This window comes from Phacochoerus africanus, chromosome 15 (genome assembly GCF_016906955.1).
Source record: "Phacochoerus africanus isolate WHEZ1 chromosome 15, ROS_Pafr_v1, whole genome shotgun sequence".
Taxonomy (NCBI): Eukaryota; Metazoa; Chordata; class Mammalia; order Artiodactyla; family Suidae; genus Phacochoerus; species Phacochoerus africanus.
Window position 1 is genome coordinate 48,629,531 of NC_062558.1, and position 17,714 is coordinate 48,647,244.

Consider the following 17,714-nt stretch of genomic DNA (forward strand, 5'->3'; position numbering starts at 1 on the left):
GGAAGTATTTGAGAACCCGTGTAAGCTGGACCAGGAGTCATATTTTTCCAGAAGTGCTCTGGAAAGCTTGCTGTCCTCTCCAGAGTTCCCTGTGGGGTGCAGCTACTCCAGCTGGGCAGATCGTAGTCCTGGCCTCTAGGCTATTTAACGAGCATGAGACAGGTAGAAAACCATTACATGAAGCAAAACCTGGCAGCTACCAGGTGAGGCTCAGAGAAGCAAAGTAGAGAGAGCTAGTTTCCGTTTAAGGACTGGGGGTGGGGAATGGGGGGGAGTGAGTCAGGGGATGGTTCATGAAGGGAGCAGCATTTGAAATGCAAGGTTTGCAGCCTATGCTGGTGGGGGAGGGCTTCCTAGGATGGCAGGCACAGACAGGTTTAAACTCGTGGGGCAGTTCCATAGCCTGTGAGGAGACTGAAAGATTTCAGAGTAAGGGAGTGATGGAATTGGAACTGTCCTTTGGGAAGGTGAAGATGCTCACAGGTGGGGTGTCGGGAGAGGGGCTGGAGCCAGGTGGTGGAGCAGGTGGGAGGTCATGGGAGTCAGTGGAGGAGATGCACAGGATAAGGCCTTTCTTCAGGGGTGAAGCTGGGGAAGGGAGCTTCAGAAGCACCTGAGATGTAAACCTGGGCAAATTGAAAGACTGAAGCCATGACAGACATGGGCGAGGAGGACCGGGGGGCGGGGGGAGCCTCTTGTCTCTCTCTCCCTCCTCTAGCCACGAGGAATGACACTGAGCTCACCACTTCTATTGGGGGTTTTCTCAAGTGTAAATCCTGTGGTTTGAGTCATATACTGATCCTGGGGGGTTCACTGTGCATGATGGCCTTCTGCCAGCCTTGATTTGGGCCATGGAATATTCCTCCTGCTCTAATGGAAGGGGGTGCATGCCAGATGGGGGCAGAGCGGGGCCCTGGACTCCTTTAGCTCATCCACCAGGGATCACTGGGGACTGGGAATGAGAGGAATAGGAAGGACCGTGCGTGCGACTAGCCTTATGGATTTTTTTTAAATCTCCTCCAGGTGTCTCTGGACCAGACAGCCGCCCCAGTGTTGGATGGCACCAGCCTGGGGGTGAGCGCAGGCCAGTCCATTGACAGAGGCAGCAGCCAGACCTTTGGGAACTCCCAGAGCTCAGGGGAACAGGGCTTCCCCTCTGCAAACTCCAGTGACAGCAGGTGAGATGCAGAAGGCCAGAGCTTGCACTCTGGGGCGGTGGATGGTCTGACCTCAAAGGCTGCAGAGGCTGGGTCTAGTTCTGACTCAGTGGTGAGTTATACCGGGGACCCAAGAGCAGGCAGTCCTTACCAGCACCTCTGGACAGAGCTAATGATCAGTGCCCTGCCTCCTTTTACAGGAGAGCTAAGAGTTCTCGCAGACACAGAAGAGTGTCAGGAGTAGGCAGGAGGCTTCGGGAAGGGGGCCCAGACCAAACCCCTCCTGCCCCACGTGGTCGTTTTGCTTGTGTCAACATAAACATCAGAGGAAATGAACAAATAGTGAATGGGTTGATACTTGTGCTCAAAAGTGGCTCTTTTCTTATTCCTGAGTATCTAGGGGAAAAAGAAGCTGCTTGGACCTTATTTGCTAGAGGAAAGCTTTTAATGCCATTGTCACATCTGAGAAACCTCCCTCTTATTTCCTTCCCAGCTGCATTCGCTTTATCACAATTCTGCCCAGTCTATTCTCGTCCCTCGCTGCACTGACCGAGCAGCCCTTGGTCCATTGGTCTAAGCAATGTGACTTTGGGAGTTCCTGTTTTGGCACAGTGGTTAACGAATCCGACTAGGAACCATGAGGTTGTGGGTTCAATCCTTGGCCTTGCTCAGTGGGTTAAGGATCTGGCGTTGCCGTGAGCTGTGGTGTAGGTTGCAGACGCGGCTCTGATCTGCTGTGTCTGTGGCTGTGGCGGAGCACAGCAGCAACAGCTCCCATTCGACCCTGACCTAGGAACCTCCATATGCCGCGGGAAACGGCCCTAGAAAAGGAAAAAAGACAAACAAACAAATAAGAAGACACCAAAAACAAAAACATGACTTTGGATCCTTCACCTGAGCGCAGAAGGTTGTCTGCGGTGGCTTACCTGGTCAGCCCTGTCGGCAGCCACTCAGTTTCCTTTGCATGTCACACACCCTGTGCTGGTTTTACTTGCATCTCTTCCACTCTGGCTGGTAGAAGTGGTCCATTCAGAGGTGGCAGCAGGCCTGGGCTTGTCTGGCCTCTGCTGTCTCTCCAGGCCCACCTCCCTGCCAAGCCTGGTGGACTCAGGCTCTGGACATGGAGGAGATTGCAGGGGCTGCCCAGGGTGCTTCTCTGCTTCCTCATTGCTTACACGGGTAGAGTGTCAGGTTCTCTTCTGCTTTTGGAAGAAAAGAGGAACTAGGAATGTTTAGGCTGGAGATGAGAAGGCCAAAAATGACATGAATCAGGACCAGTGACTTGATTACAGAGAATACACCTTATCTCATAAAGAGCTCACCAGCAGATGGTCCTGCCACAGGGCACCCAGCTCCCTGCCATTGCAGATGGTCACACAATGAAGTGGCCTTGTTGAGGGATCCAGACATTAGAAGGAAGTTCATTTCCAGGGTCTTTAAAGGTTTTTTGTTTTTTGTTTTTTTGTCTTTTTGCCATTTCTTGGGCCGCTCCCTTGGCATATGGAGGTTCCCAGTCTAGGGGTCGAATCGGAGCTATAGCCGCCCGCCTACACCAGAGCCACAGCAATGCGGGATCTGAGCCGCGTCTGCAACCTACACCACAGCTCACGGCAACGCTGGCTTCTTAACCCACTGAGCAAGGCCAGGGAGCGAACCCTCAACCTCATGGTTCCTAGTTGGATTCATTAACCACTGAGCCACGACGGGAACTCCTAAAGCCTTTTTTAACACTGAGATCTTTAAATGCTCCAGTGGGTCCTGGACCTTCCAAGTAGGAAGAAGAGGCTGGGACTGAAGGATGGAGAGTTTTAAGGAGGTTCCTGAGAAGCCACAAATTTGGCGTAACAGGTGTCCGTGTGTCCCATGCCCAGTGGTCTGGGCTTAGTTGCTGAGTATTAAGCATGTTTAAGGGACTGACGCACCATTGAGGAAGAACTCGGACAGCAGGTGACAGAAAAATCTGGGCTCTGGAGCAGGCAGCCCAGGATTCAGACGTGGACCCTGATGCTGACACTTCCCAGCTTTTGACCTTCACCAGCTCCTGTTGGTGCTTCAACATCTGCCTGTTCCATGTTTCTGTTACTATGTGTAGCATCGTTTACTGTTTCAGACTTTGTGGGTGTTACTTCCCTGCTCAGTATTTTCACGCTGACCTCATAGCAGCCCTGGAAGGTGGGACTGGTAGCATCCTGGGTTTTTAGACAGGGAAGCTGAAGTCAAGAAAAACCTGATGCTGGTGGTGCTGATACCAGGGTTCTGACCATGCAACTTGCTACTCTCTGGTGAGATTAAATGATGTAACATGTAAACAGCCCAGAGCATTCTTCCGGGGAGATTTCTTAGATGTGGTTGGGCCTGACACAGATTGCTGAAAGGAGAGATGCTCATTAAAGGCAGCAAGTTTGGGCACAGAACCACTTTGAATCCTATTTATTTATTTATTGCTTTTTAGAGCCACATCTGCAGCATATGGAGGTTCCCAGGCTGGGGTCCAATCAGAGCTGCAGCTGCCAGCCTACACCACAGCCTTAGCAACACAGAATACAAGCCATGTCTGTGACCTATATTACAGCTTACAGCAGCGCCGGATCTTTAACCCACTGATCGAGGCCAGGGATCGAACCTGCATCCTCATGGATACTAGTTGAGTTCATAATCTGCTGAGCCATAACGGGAATTCCCTTCTTTTTTTTTTAAACATACACACTTTGGAAGCAGGAAACCCTCATGAGAGGTCCCAGGATGTAGCTGTCCAGAATTTGCTTAAACACCTTCCATGTCTGTATGGTCCTGGTTTTCAGCTCAGTGACAAGTCAAATGAAGCTCCCAAGAGCTTCACTGACCCTCTTTCTTTGCTGTGTTACAGCTCTCAGCAGCTGGTGGTGAGCTCCTTGACATCATCCTCCACCCTGGTGGAGATCCTAGAGGCCATGAAGCACCCCACGTAAGTGGCTTGCCACACAAGTGAGTTCACTGTGGGGCAGAGAAGTCTGTGGCCTGAGCCAGGGTGGTGCTCAGGCAGCCTGGTTTGGTGGATTTACACCTGACCTTTGCCCAGCAGCTGTGAGACCTTGGGCGAGTTACTTGGCTTCTCTGAGCCTCCATTACCTTGTTTGTCAAATGGGATTATAGTGGCCAGGTCATGGGATCGGTGTGAGGACTGAGTGAAATAATTACATCAATCACCCAGTGGAACTCAGAGAATACCTGGCAAGCATAGGGATTCTCTGAAGTTCAGGTCCTTTTTCCTCCCCCTTTTCCCCTTTCCCCTGTAACACCTTCTTTAGTCCTATCAGAAGTTGCTCTGTGTCTAGGAGTATTGTGGGAAAATTGTGCTGTGGGGATCCTCACTTCAAATATTAATTGCCTTAGTGGGGGGGTCCCTTCTTTTTCATCTTCTGCTTGAACTTGGAACTCAGGACAGGAGTTCAGCTGCTGCCTGAGCAGAAGGGCCTGTCACCGTGCTGCTTCATCAGTGCAGAGGTGGTGCACTGGCTGGTGAACAACGTGGAGGGGGTGCAGACACAGGCCATGGCCGTCGACATCATGCAGGTGAGACAGGATTGGCAGCTCAGGGTGAGGATCTGTTTTCAGTGAGTGTAAAGCTTGTCTGGAACTGACCAATCATAGAGCAGGTCTTGGTTTGAAAGACACAACTCTACCTTGACTTCAACGTTGGGCAGAATCTATATCAGGTGTTTGCATTTTATAATATAATTTACACCAGGCACAGCAGTTAACATCTTGCAGTTGTCATGGCTAAGGGGGCTAGAAAGTGGGGTCTGAGGTTTGTACCCCTAAGGTGTCACTCTGCAGGAATTTCAGTTTCATTGTCTCTCCTTCCAGAAAATGCTGGAAGAGCAGCTCATCACACATGCCTCTGGCGAAGTCTGGAGGACCTTCATCTATGGCTTCTATTTCTACAAGATAGTGATGGACAGAGAGCCTGAGCGAGGTGAGTGAACGCTGTTGCCCATGGGGGCAGGTGTTTCCTGGCGACATGCCCTTTCAGATGATGGTGCTTCTTGGGCTCCTTGTGTGACTCTGTCCCCTAAGTTGACGATCTGTCCTCCTTCTTTAGCGTTTGTCCTTGTTTGGGGCATCACCAGAGTGACAAGGGTTTCCTAAAGCCACAGTACATTCTCAGTGAGCACAGCGTGGATGGAAGATAAACCTAAAAGAGGCCAAGGGAAATGGCGAGGGAGTTCCCGTTGTGGCCTGGCGGGTTAAAAATACAACATAGTGTCTATGAGGATGCGGGTTCAATCCCTGATCTTGCTCAGTGGGTTAAGGATCTGTAGTTGTCGTGAGCTGCAGAGTAGGTCATAGACATGGCTTGGATATGGTGTTGCTGTGGTTGTGGTGTAGAATGGCAGCTGCAGCTCTGATTCTACCCCTAGCCTGGGAACCTCCATGTGCCGCAAGTTTAGCCCTGAAAAGCCAAAAAAAAAAAAAAAAAGGAGTTCCCGCCGTGGCACAGTGGTTGACGAATCTGACTAGGAACCATGCGGGTTCGATCTCTGGCCTTGCTGAGTGGGTTGGGGATCTGGCGTTTCCATGAGCTGTGGTGTAGGTCGCAGACGTAGCTCAGATCCTGAGTTGCTGTGGCTCTGGCATAGGCTGGTAGCTATAGCTCCAATTGGACCCCTGGCCTAGGAACCTCCATGTGCCGTGGGAAGCGGCCCTAGAAAAGGCAAAAAGGCCAAAAAATAAAATAAAATAAAGTTCACATAACATAAAACTAACCATTTTAAAGGGAATAATTCAGTGGCATTTAATATTGACAGTGTTGTACAGCCACCACGTCTATTCAGTTCCAGGCCATTTCCATTGCCCTGAAAGGAAGCCCCCTACTCATTAGCAGTCCCTCCTAAACGTCTCCTCACCCAGCCCCTGACCACCACCAGTCTGCTTTCTGTCTCCAAAGATTGGCCTGGTCTGGAGTTCCCTGGTGGTTTAGCGTTTAAGGACCTGGAATAGTCACTGCTGTGGCAAGGGTTCAGTCCCCAGGAACTTCCACATACCACAGGTGCAACCAAAAAAAAAAGATTGGAGAGCTCCCGTTGTGGCTCAGCAGTTATGAACCTGACTAGTATCCACAAGGACATGGGTTTGATCCCAGGCGTCCCTCAGTGTGTTAGGGATCCAGTGTTGCCAAGAGCTGTGGTGTAAGGTCACCAACTCTGTAGCTCCAATTCAACCCCTAGCCTGGGACCTTCCATATGCCAACGTGTAGCCCTATAAAAGCGGGAAAAAAAAGATTGGCTTGTTCTGGACATTTCACCCAGTGACCTCATGCACCCCACAGCCTTTCATGACGAGCTTCTCAGCACCATGTTTTCAGAGTCATCACTGTTGTGCACAAATTGGGGAGAACATGAGCGCTTATGCTGAGGGCTCCTCCTTCCCCCCCTGCCCTTCCAGTGGCCATGCAGCAGCCTACCACCTGGCACACGACAGCCATGGATGACTTCGCCAGCTTCCAGCGCAAGTGGTTCGAGGTGGCCTTTGTGGCCGAGGAGCTCTTGCACTCTGAGATCCCTGCCTTCCTGCTGCCCTGGCTGCCCAGCCGGCCGGCCTCCTACGCTAGCAGACACAGCTCCTTCAGCCGCAGCTTCGGGGGGCGCAGCCAGGCAGCTGCACTTTTAGGTAGGTGCCCGAGCAGATGGGGCCTGGGATGCGCTAGCAGGTGGCTGAAGCTGAGTGGCTGCCAGACAGGGGAGCAATGCCTCAGGGGCCAGGGTTACAGCCACCACAGCTATCAGTACTGTGGGCTCCTGTGCTGGCTTCTATTGGCCCAGTGGGCCTGGCTCAGTATTGTCCCAACCAACCAACAGGGCTCAACGGTTCTCTTGAATCAGGGCAGGACAATAAACCTGTGGATGGGAGAGGCTGTGTGGGCTGGTGCTGAGCTTGCTGCAGCACACAAGACAGTCAGTCCCCCACAACAAAGAAGTTCTGGTCCAAAATACTTATAGCACCATGGCAAAGAAACCCTGCTGTGAGGTTTTGCAGGCCCTGCAAGATCCATATCAGAATAAGCCCTTTCATCAGAATAAGCCCTTTCACTTTCAAGAAAAGGAAGTTTTTTCAGGAGTTGCGATTGTGGCTCAGCAGGTTAAGAACCTGACTAGTATCCCTGAGATGCAGATTTGATCCCTGACTTCACTCAGTGAGTTAAGGATCCGGCATTGCCATGAGCTGGATGTGGGTCACAGATATGGTTCAGATTCCGAGTTGCTGTGGCTATGGCGTAGGCTGGTGGCTACAGCTCTGATTCTGTCCCTAGCCTGGGAACTTCCATATGCCCCAGGTGTAGCCCTAAAAAGAAAGCAAAGAAAAGGAAGTTTTCTAAATAACTTAATAATTACCCTCCCTACCTTAAAAAAAAAAAAAAAGCCAAAATCTAACAGATCTGTTTGGCAAAACAGTTTTCTAAAACATGGTCTGAAGCTCAGGATGAGATTCCAGTCATTCAGTTTAGCTTTGGTTCTTAGTTTCTTCAAAAAATTGTGGTTAGGAGTTCCTGTTGTGGCCCAGTGGAAATGAATCTGACTAGTATCCATGAGGATGCAAGTTCAATCCTTGGCCTCACTCAGTGGGTTAAAGATCCGGCATTGGTCTGAGCTGTAGTGTAGGTCACAGATGTGGCTCGGATCCCGAATTGCTGTGGCTGTGGTGTAGGCCAGCAGCTATAGCTCCAACTTGACCCCTACCCTGGGAACTTCCATATGCTGTGTGTGGCCTTAAAAAAAAAAAAAAAATTGTGGTTAAAAAGGAGCACTCTATGGAAAAACATGTCCAAAAAATCAGAAGGGGGAGTTCCCATCGTGGCGCAGTGGTTGATGAATCCGACTAGGAACCATGAGGTTGTGGGTTCAATCCCTGCCCTTGCTCAGTGGGTTAATGATCTGGCGTTGCTGTGAGCTGTGGTGTAGGTTGCAGATGCGGCTTGGATCCTGCGTTGCTGTAGCTCTGGCGTAGGCTGGTGGCTACAGCTCTTAGACCCCTAGCCTGGGAACCTCCATATGCTGAGGGAGCAACCCAAGAAATGGCAAAAAAAAAAAAAAAAATCAGAAGGGTGGGATGAAGAGAAGATGGATGTCTGCAGCAGGGAGTTTATAACCTGGGGCTGCGGGCACCAGGGGGGCAGTAATCCTGTAGCTGGGCAGCATCTTTCATATGCGAGTATTTGCTGGAAAAACATCCTCATATTAACTTTTCATAGGCTCCCATGATGGTCATAGTGGAGTTTTACTCCATCAGCTTCCTTTCTCACCAGCCCTCCCACGGGAAGTGGGTTTCTTGTTCCTTTTATACCCGACACGGCATGATCACAGCTGCTTCTCTCCAGTAACATCTCCTCACCTTTGTGTTAGGATCCGTGATCCTTCTTTGCAGCACTTTTTTTGGGGGGGGGTTAGAATATAGACTTTTAACAGTGTCATTTTTTTATGTGAGGAAGATCAGTTGTGTTGAGTCTTTTTCTCAGAAAAAAATGAATATGATTTATAGAGGGAAGAAGGGATTTGTATCCTTTATGACCTGCTCCTTTTTTTTGTTCATTCATTTTGTCGTGTTCCTTTTTAGACATTTCTAGTTCTCAGTTGGAAGTTAGCTGCAGAAAGGTGTTTTGAAATACCTGGTCCTGTCTGGCTTGGCCCTTACTAGCTCCCACTTCCCCTCCCCTGTCATCTGGTGTCACTGAGCTTGGCGCTCAGGGGCATCCGAGATCCTGGAAAAAGCAGCCCTGAGTCCCTTGGGCAGCTCACGTGCCTTGTGCTTCTTAGCCTTCTCTTGACAGCCCGCCAGACCTCAGGCTCTGGGGACTGTAGGGCACTCGGTCCAAACCCTGATACTTGGAGTTCCCTGATGGCTCACTGGGTTAAGGAGGAGGCATCATCACTGCTGTGGCTCAGGTTCAATCCCTGGCCCAGAAATGTCTATGTTCCTCAAGGAGCCTCTCAAGTCTGATGTTCTGTTAGGTGGTCCGGCAGTTTCATGTCTAGATGCTCAATTGTTTACTTTTCCCCCTTATCCTGCTCCTTCCCTTCCATCTCTTGGGGCCCTCCCACATGCTGACATAGCTGCCACTGTCCCGGAGCAGAGGACCGTGACCCTAGATGTGGATGTGAACAACCGCACGGACCGACTGGAGTGGTGCAGCTGTTATTACCACGGTAACTTCTCGCTGAATGCGGCCTTCGAGATCAAGCTACACTGGATGGCAGTGACTGCCGCAGTGCTCTTTGAGATGGTAAGACCCCCTTGCATGTGGTGGGCCTTGGCTCACCCGAAAGGCAGACGAGCAGGTGCTCGGTAGAGAATCATAATTATGTCACTTTAAAAGTTGTTTTAATTCAGACTCCTCTTACCTTCCAGCTGCCCTGACACTTTGCTGGTCCTTGCAGAGAGAGTCTGGGTGTATAGAGGTCCTATTTTTTTTTTTTTTTAAACAGACATAGTAGCTCAGAATACATACTATTTATTCTTGTTGTATTAGTATTACCTACATATCTTCTGTATCAGTATAAATAAGTAAGCCTTGTTGTTTTTGTTTTGCCTCATCTTTTCAGGTTATTAAAATAACATTTGTTTCTTAAAAGTTAACATGTAGTTAATAGGAAATAAGTCATAGGAAAATGAAAACCACAAGAAGCAAAAATCGAAGTCATCCATAATCACAAGCATTTTACAGTTTGACGTGTCCTTCCAGCTCCCTTTTGTCTATCTGCACAACTAAGATCCATTTTTATGTAATTAAGATCCTACAGTTAGCAGAGTTCCCTTGTGAAGCAGAGGGTTAAGGATCCAGCATTGTCACTCCAGTGGCTTGGGTCGCTGCTGTGGCATAGGTTCGATCCCTGGCTCAGGAACTTCCACATGCTGTGGGCAAAGCCAAAAAAAAAAAAGTATCTTAAGACTTAGAAAATTGCCACTGTTCCCCAAGAAAGTGCCTGCTGGGGAGGTTGGTCTTGATGCCCCAGTAACTTTTGTTCCTGGTCGTTCATTGGACAGACAGCATTTAGGAGTTTGCAGAGAACAGCTCTCCTTCTGCCAGGTCAGCGCTTGTCACTTTTGGCCAGAGGCTACCATGGTTGTCTTGCTGCCTGTGTCATGTCCCTCTCGGCCAGCCTGAGTGAACAGTTTTCCTATTTGATATTTTGGACTTAGTAAGTTTTTGATAAAGGACAAAATTAGAAGGACTTAACCAATATCTCAGGACCTTCCCCCAACATCCATTGACCAAGAAGAGGCAGAAATAGTTCTCCCTAGTCTTTCCTCCAAAAGAACCCCCAAGGTTGCAGAAGCTTGGGCCTGAAGAGGAGCTGTGTGCTCACCTCATGGTCCTTCAGGTATTTGTCAGGAGGTTATACTGTGCTTCTTCCTCCTGGGACGGGTCTGCAACCAGTGGACATTGATAAGTGAACATGTTAGTCAATGTGCAGGCTGCCCCCAGGCAGCACCCTCCTTGAAAGTACTTTCTCTTGTCAGAGGGAATTTGGAGGTGACACTATGTGTCTCTGTGTTTTCCGCCAGGTCCAAGGTTGGCACCGCAAGGCCACCTCCTGTGGCTTTCTGTTGGTGCCGGTGCTGGAGGGTCCCTTTGCACTGCCCAGTTATCTGTATGGCGACCCACTCCGGGCCCAGCTCTTCATCCCGCTCAACATCAGCTGTCTGCTCAAGGAGGGCAGTGAGCACCTGTTTGACAGTAAGACACCCCCCCACTCCCCCCACAGAGGGCCTGTCTCTGCAAGCAGACCCCTCCCCCGAGGTTGCCTCCTCTAAGTGCCTGGAGGCTAAGGAAAAGGTGGAACCTTTGGACAAGGGGCTGGAGTTTTAATCCTGGTTCTTCCCTTAGTGGCTGGGCAACCCTCATCAAGTCATTCGGTGTCTCTGAACCTCAGATGCCTTATTCCTAAAACGAGGGCAGCCAAAGCTGCCGTTCCTGCTCAGGAAGACCCTCCTGAGACCTGGAAGGGATGGTGGGCGGGAGGGGGCGCTGTGCTGTAAATGGCGAACTGACTGGGATTCTCCAGACCTTAGCACCTCTATCCCAGAGCAGCCCTTGCCCATTGCCTCTGCTGTGTGACAACTGCCTCATACCACCACCTCCTTGCTCTGCTCCTGTCTTCACACCAGCCTGCAGGAGCCAGGCTGGAGCAGTAAGCTGGTGGTGGAGGCGGGCACTCGTCTGCCCTGCTCCCCACCCCTCCCAAGCTGATCACTTTTCCAAAATTCTCTCTGCTCCATCTTGACTGGTTGGGGCTGCGGGAATCTGAACCTCACAGGAGGCTTGGATCTGCTGTTCCATGAAAAAAGGCTGAAATGGGGACATTGAAAGCAAAACAGGAGACAGGGTGCAGATGTCAGCACTAGGAGGCCCATCTCTCAAAGATGGCAGAGCAGGAGGACTCATTCAGAGCCCTACCCTTGAACGGAGCCCACAGACACCCACTACCACCCCTGCCCCAACCATCTTCCACTAGACTCCAAGAGCAGGTGGAGGGACAGGTCTGGGGACAAGCCACCATCACACAGCACAAGCTCATTCCAAGTGCTCATTGCAATGAGCATGTAATTAGTTCCTACAAAGCTTCCCATGAACTCACAGATGATCCTTTTATAACGAAAACCTAGAGTTGCTGCTGGTGTGTCAGAGCACTCTGGCCTTTCAGGTATGGAAATGATCAATGTGGAAGAAAAAACTGAGGCAAAGGAGAGGCCCTCTTCCCAGGTTCTTGTGAGTCTGCTGTGCTTGGTGACAGAGAACTGGCCCCCTAGGTGCAAACAGCTTTTGTTTTAATGGCCCAAGTGTATGTTCTTTACATCTTGGAAAACATCTTTGTATAGACACAAGGCTTTAAGTTATAGTTGGGGGAGTTCCAGGTAAGCTTCACAGCCCTGGAGGCTGTAGATCCCCTGATCCTTAGGGTTTACAAAGCACTCCCCACACTCACACATATTTTCCTTTCCCCTTGAGGTGTGTCCAAGAGGGGACCGTTTTTTGCAGTCCTGCAATGCCAGATGATTTCGTTTGTTCATACCTCACATCTTTAAGCCAGGCACTGCCTCTCTTTGTGTGTGTTTGTGTGTGTCTTTTTAGGGCCGCACCTGCAGCATATGGCGGTTCCCAGGCTAGGGGTCACATTGGAACTGCACCTGCCAGCTTACACCACAGCCACAGCAATGCCAGATCCAAGCCATGTCTGCGACCTACACTGCAGCTCACTGCAACACTGGATCCTTAGCCCACTGAGAGAGGCCAGGGATTTAAGCCATACCCTCATGGTACTAGTCAGGTTTGTTACCATTGAGCCACACTGGGAACTTCACAGGCACTACCTCTTATTGCTGTTTCTAATATGTTGAGGGGATGGAGAGGTCTCCCCCCCACAACCGATACCATCCAAAGAAAGACCCTTTTCTGGGGTTTTCCACCTTTGCACAGGGTGCTTGCAGGGCTGACACTAGAGGACATTTTCATGTGAGCTGATGGTTTTCCCTGCCAGTTATAACCCACTCTTCAAGACCAGCATCCTCTGTTGGTTGCCATGGTTACAGCTGAGAGAAAGGAGTCCTGATTTAAAGGAATAAGGACCTGAATCTAAAAATCGATTTTCTTACTTTTGTGCCACTTCTCTTCTTGTTATCTCCCTTTCTGATAATAGGGAATACAAAATCTTAAAGATCTGACAAGAGGGAGTTCCTGTTGTGGCTCAGTGGTTAATGAATCTGACTAGGAACCATGAGGTTGAGGGTTTGATCCCTGGCCTTGCTTAGTGGGTTAAGGATCCGGCATTGCTATGAGCTGTGGTGTAGTTTGCAGAGGCAGCTTAGATTCCTCATTGCTGTGGCTGTGGTGTAGGCCTGTGGCTATAGCTCCGATTCGACCCCTAGCCTGGGAACCTCCATATGCCACAGGAGCAGCCCAAGAAATGGCAGAAAGACAAAAACAAACAAACAAACAAACAAACAAAAAAACCTGACAAGAGTTTGCTGTGTCTGTTTTTTCTTATTAAAGCCAAAGTCTTTTTTTTTTTTGCTTTTTGTGCTGTTTGGTTACCCAGAGCCTTCAAATCAATCCTATATATAAAATTCCAAATACAGAAAGAGCAGTAAAGCCCCTGCAGGCACCCCTGGTCCCTGGGACAAGGTCTTGTGCGGTTGCTGCTCCAACCCTCAGCACCTTGATCCCCAGAGCAGCCCTTGCCCATTGTCTCTGCTGTGTGACAACTGCCTCATACCACCACCTCCTTGCTCTGCTCCTGTCTTCACACCAGCCTGCAGGAGCCAGGCTGGAGCAGTAAGCTGGTGGTGGAGGCGGGCACTTGTCTGCCCTGCTCCCCACCCTTCCCCAGCTGATCACTTATCCAAAAATTCATCTTTATGTTTATTTTCTTCATTTCCCCAACCTCTAAAATGAAAGACTGTTAATTTTTTTCCCCTTAGAAGTGAATGGTGTACATTTACAGCTTATCCTTTGGTTGCGTGTTAACATCCTGCTCCTTTCCGCTTTTCACATAGGTGGTTATTAGAACGAGTCTCATGTTCTGGTAGCTCATACTGGTGGCTGAGGGCCCATAATATTCCCTTTTCTAGACCCTGCTGGAGCTTGGGGACTGTCACTCTCTCTAGGATGTCCCTCCTTGGAGTAGAGGCTGGTGCTTCTGAAAGCAGGTGGTATGGAAAAGCCAAGCTCAGGCTCAGGGGGAGAGAATTGTAGTGAAAGATACTGAAGGCCAGACCCAGGGAGAACTAACCTTGGAATCACAACTCGGCATTTATTCCTTTTTTTCTTTTTAGACTTTGAACCAGAAACATACTGGGATCGAATGCACCTTTTCCAGGAAGCCATTGCACACAGGTTTGTCCCATAGCAAGAGGGAAGCATGGAGAGGCATCCGTGTTTGTTTTAAGTGGTAGTTACCATAGCGAAACCCAGTCCATGTGCTTTCTGGAGAGATGGACCCAGTCCACCACCAAGAGATTTGCTGCTTATCTCCGACAGACCCCTCTGCCTTGGTTTCAAAGATGAGCACTGCCTCTTCAGTTCCTGTAGCTGAAAATTTTCAGCCCCTATTCTTCTAGTTGGATGCAGAGATCTCTCTCCTTAGTCTCCAACAAGACCCTGAGCCAAGACTGCCATGAGATGAAAAACTGTAAAATTTGTTAAGAGCCCCTTGACAAATGTCAAAGAAATAATGGTTAAAAAGCAGTAGATAAGTTTGGTATATATATATATATGCTTTTAGGGCCGAACCCATGGCATATGGAGGTTCCCAGGCTAGGGGTCGAATTGGAGCTACTGCTGCCAGCCTACACCACAGCCACAGCAACTCGGGATCCGAGCCGCGTCTGCGACCTCTACCACAGCTCAAGGCAATGCCGGATCCTTAACCCACTGAGCGAAGCCAGGGATCAAACCCGAAACCTCATGGTTCCTAGTTGGATTCGTTTCCGCTGCACCATGCCGGGAACTCCAAGTTTGGTAGATATTTATTGATGTCTAATATGTGTAGCAAGGAAAGACTTTCCTAGGCTTAGCTGTCTATCCTCCAGAGCATCGAGTTAGAACATTGCTAACTCAGTGTCCAGTTGCTGCTTCATGTTAATTATGGCAAAAACAAAGCCTCTGTTCCAGGTTCAGTATATATATATATATTTTTGTCTTTTGTTGTTGTTGTTGTTGCTATTTCTTGGGCCGCTCCCGCGGCATATGGAGGTTCCCAGGCTAGGGGTTGAATCGGAGCTGTAGCCACCGGCCTATGCCAGAGCCACACCAACACCAGATCCAAGCCGCGTCTGCAACCTACACCACAGCTCACGGCAACGCCGGATCGTTAACCCACTGAGCAAGGGCAGGGACCGAACCCGCAACCTCATGGTTCCTAGTTGGATTCGTTAACCACTGCGCCATGACGGGAACTCCCAGGTTCAGTATCTTATCATATTGTTCAGGTGCCTTCAGACGTTCCACCCCCTCTCCAGGCTTCGCTGTACACACACTACCACAACCACAGTAAGAAGTCCAGGCTCTTCAGCCTCCCCAACCCAAGTGGGCCCAGGCTCACTTTAGACATTACTCTGCCCTTTTCTTCTCTGTTCCCTTCTTCGATACTTAGTAAAGGCTGTGAAATGAATGCCAGGGCATCTGACTTTCTCCTTTCAGGAGGAGGGGGTACGATTTGGGACAGTAGCATGCAGACGTTGGTGGCTGAGGGCTTTGATGTGGGGAGCAGACAGGCCTGGTTCACCTCTGCCTCCTCCACTGGCATCTGGTTGAGGCACCATGGGCAAGTCCTGGCACTGCTTTTCCTGTGAGTTCTCACCCCTCACAGGGCTCTTGAGAGGGTCCCCTGATGTCCTGGCCTTAATAAGCCCTCAGGAGACCACAGTTATCACTAGGAAAACCCCAGCCAGCTCATGAGCCTATTAGGGGTCAGACCCAGCCATGCCAAACAAATAAATAGCCTTGATTGGAGAGTAGAGAGGAAGAAAGGCAAACTCTTGAGCCACTCCTGCTGTCAGAGTACCAGCCATCAGTGACAAGCTTCAGTATACATCAGCAGATCCCTTTAATTTTCTGTGTGTTACTTTGTGTGTTCTTCAGTAAATAATTATCAAGTGCTAGTGGAAAGGCAGCAGCTTCCACAGAGGATGCAGAACAGTGCCTGCCCAGAGCTCAGTGCAGGGCAGGAGACAGGATTTGACCTGCTGTAGTCCTGCCTCATCACATCAACCCCTCAGACTCAGTGCAGGAGCCCCATCTGTCAGCATGTCTTTTACAGCCCTTAGCAGGTAGCACTGAAGGGAACACACATTGCAGAAATAGAAGAGCCAGAAACAGGACACACTGTGGATGAAGAGTGGCCCTTCCTGCCTATTTCTAGGACACAGCCAAGCAGAGTCCCAGATAGTGTTCCTCACCTTAAAGAAAGGGTTTCAGTGAAGATACTTCATAACAGTGCCTTTCCTGAGAACCTACTGGGCAGCTAGTGTGGGAGAACAGAGGGGCTGGGGGGAGAGGGCTGGCTCAGCAGAATCGAGATCCCTGGAGGGGCTGGCAGTCTCTGGTGTAGGGGTGGGCACAGTGCAGGGGAGCTGATACATTGGGAAGGGATGTTGGGTGGAGATGAAGCCCTGATGAGGGAGATCAGGGAGGGTGAGGGGGGAAAGGGGCCAGGCAGAGGGGAGCTAGTGAGCCAATGAGGGGTGGCAGATGGGAAGCAGTGAGGCTGTGAAGGAGCAGCCTGAAGGGCCCATGGGAAGGAGACCACCCTAGGCTGGCCCCTTCTCCCCTGCCATCAGTGTCATGACAGCCACGATTTCCCTGAGGCTCTAATCAGCGTGTCCCTGTCCTTCCCTTAGGTTTGGTTTTGTCCAAGATAAATATTCTGCCTCTGCTTTTAACTTCCCTGCTGAGAACAAACCTCAGTACATCCACGTTACAGGTAAGGCGCTCTGCTCCGTGCTCTGCGTGAGCAAGGGCCAGAGGTGTGCAGGCGGGCGCCTTCCCTTCCCCCTCCCTCCTTGAACACTGCAAACCCCCTCTCCCCGCAGGGACGGTTTTCCTGCAGCTGCCCTACTCCAAGCGCAAGTTCTCGGGGCAGCCACGGCGGCGCCGCAACTCCACCAGCTCCACTAGCCAGAGCCTGTTCTGTGAGGAGCGGGTGGGCTACAACTGGGCCTACAACACTATGCTGACCAAGACATGGCGCTCCAGCGCCACCGGCGATGACCGGTTTGCTGACCGGCTGCTGAAGGACTTCACAGACTTCTGCATCAACCGCGACAACCGGCTGGTGGCCTTCTGGACAAGCTGCCTGGAGAAGATGCATGCCAGTGCTCCATGACGTTGAGGTCGGGGACGGGCTTGCTGCTGCCCCTCAGTGGGGTCAGGCAAACTCTGGGCAGTGAGGGTGCCTTTGCTGCGTTGCTGCAGCTCGTCCCCTGCCATTGCCCACCCATGACTGGAGAGAGCCACCAGCGCGCCAGGAGGGCGACGGTACTGGGGAAGGGGGCAGGGAGCCCCCATGAGTGTCCTCGAGACGGGGTGGCTCCTAGGAGCATCCCTTCCTCCACCAACTGTTCGTCCGTCTGTGGGCTCTTCAGAGTGGAATCTGCCACTTCTCCCCCACAAGAAGCACGCACAGGATGTATGATAATTTTGTGAAATAATGTACCATAGGCTCACACAGACTGTATATACCTGTACAGATCAGAAGCAGGAATAAAGTGCCACGTGCCGCTTCTCTGTCCCCAGCCTGGTTGCTGGTAGTCTTGTCCTCTGCTGGGCAGGCAAAGAAGGCTGAATAGAAGACAAGGCCTCCTCCATTACCCAGAACATTTCAGATGTGTGAAATAATGATGGTTGCCCCATTTCTTGGGTGTTTTCCTGTATTCTGGGCAGCGTAGCATACTTTACACGCCTTTTCATTTTGTAATCTTATCAACAGCCATGATACCAGATATAAGGTAGGAACCCTAGGCGGTGGAGGCCAAGGCCACACAGTGGACAGTGGCTGGAATCAGGTCTGTGGGGCCCCAGAGTGC

At 50.5% G+C, this 17,714-nt stretch overlaps 1 protein-coding gene across 1 annotated transcript in view; it reads left to right on the forward strand.

The window, feature by feature from the left end:
• Positions 1-17,419, forward strand: part of DEPDC5 (DEP domain containing 5, GATOR1 subcomplex subunit) — a 104,092-nt gene extending 86,673 nt beyond the window's left edge. Inside the window, 10 exon segments of the mRNA XM_047760246.1 lie at positions 1,024-1,178; positions 4,024-4,101; positions 4,577-4,709; positions 5,004-5,112; positions 6,582-6,806; positions 9,245-9,414; positions 10,698-10,869; positions 13,965-14,025; positions 16,530-16,612; positions 16,722-17,419. Coding sequence (XP_047616202.1) covers positions 1,024-1,178; positions 4,024-4,101; positions 4,577-4,709; positions 5,004-5,112; positions 6,582-6,806; positions 9,245-9,414; positions 10,698-10,869; positions 13,965-14,025; positions 16,530-16,612; positions 16,722-17,014 — 1,479 coding nt within the window. The 3' untranslated portion in view covers positions 17,015-17,419.
• The last annotated feature ends 295 nt before the right edge of the window (positions 17,420-17,714 follow it).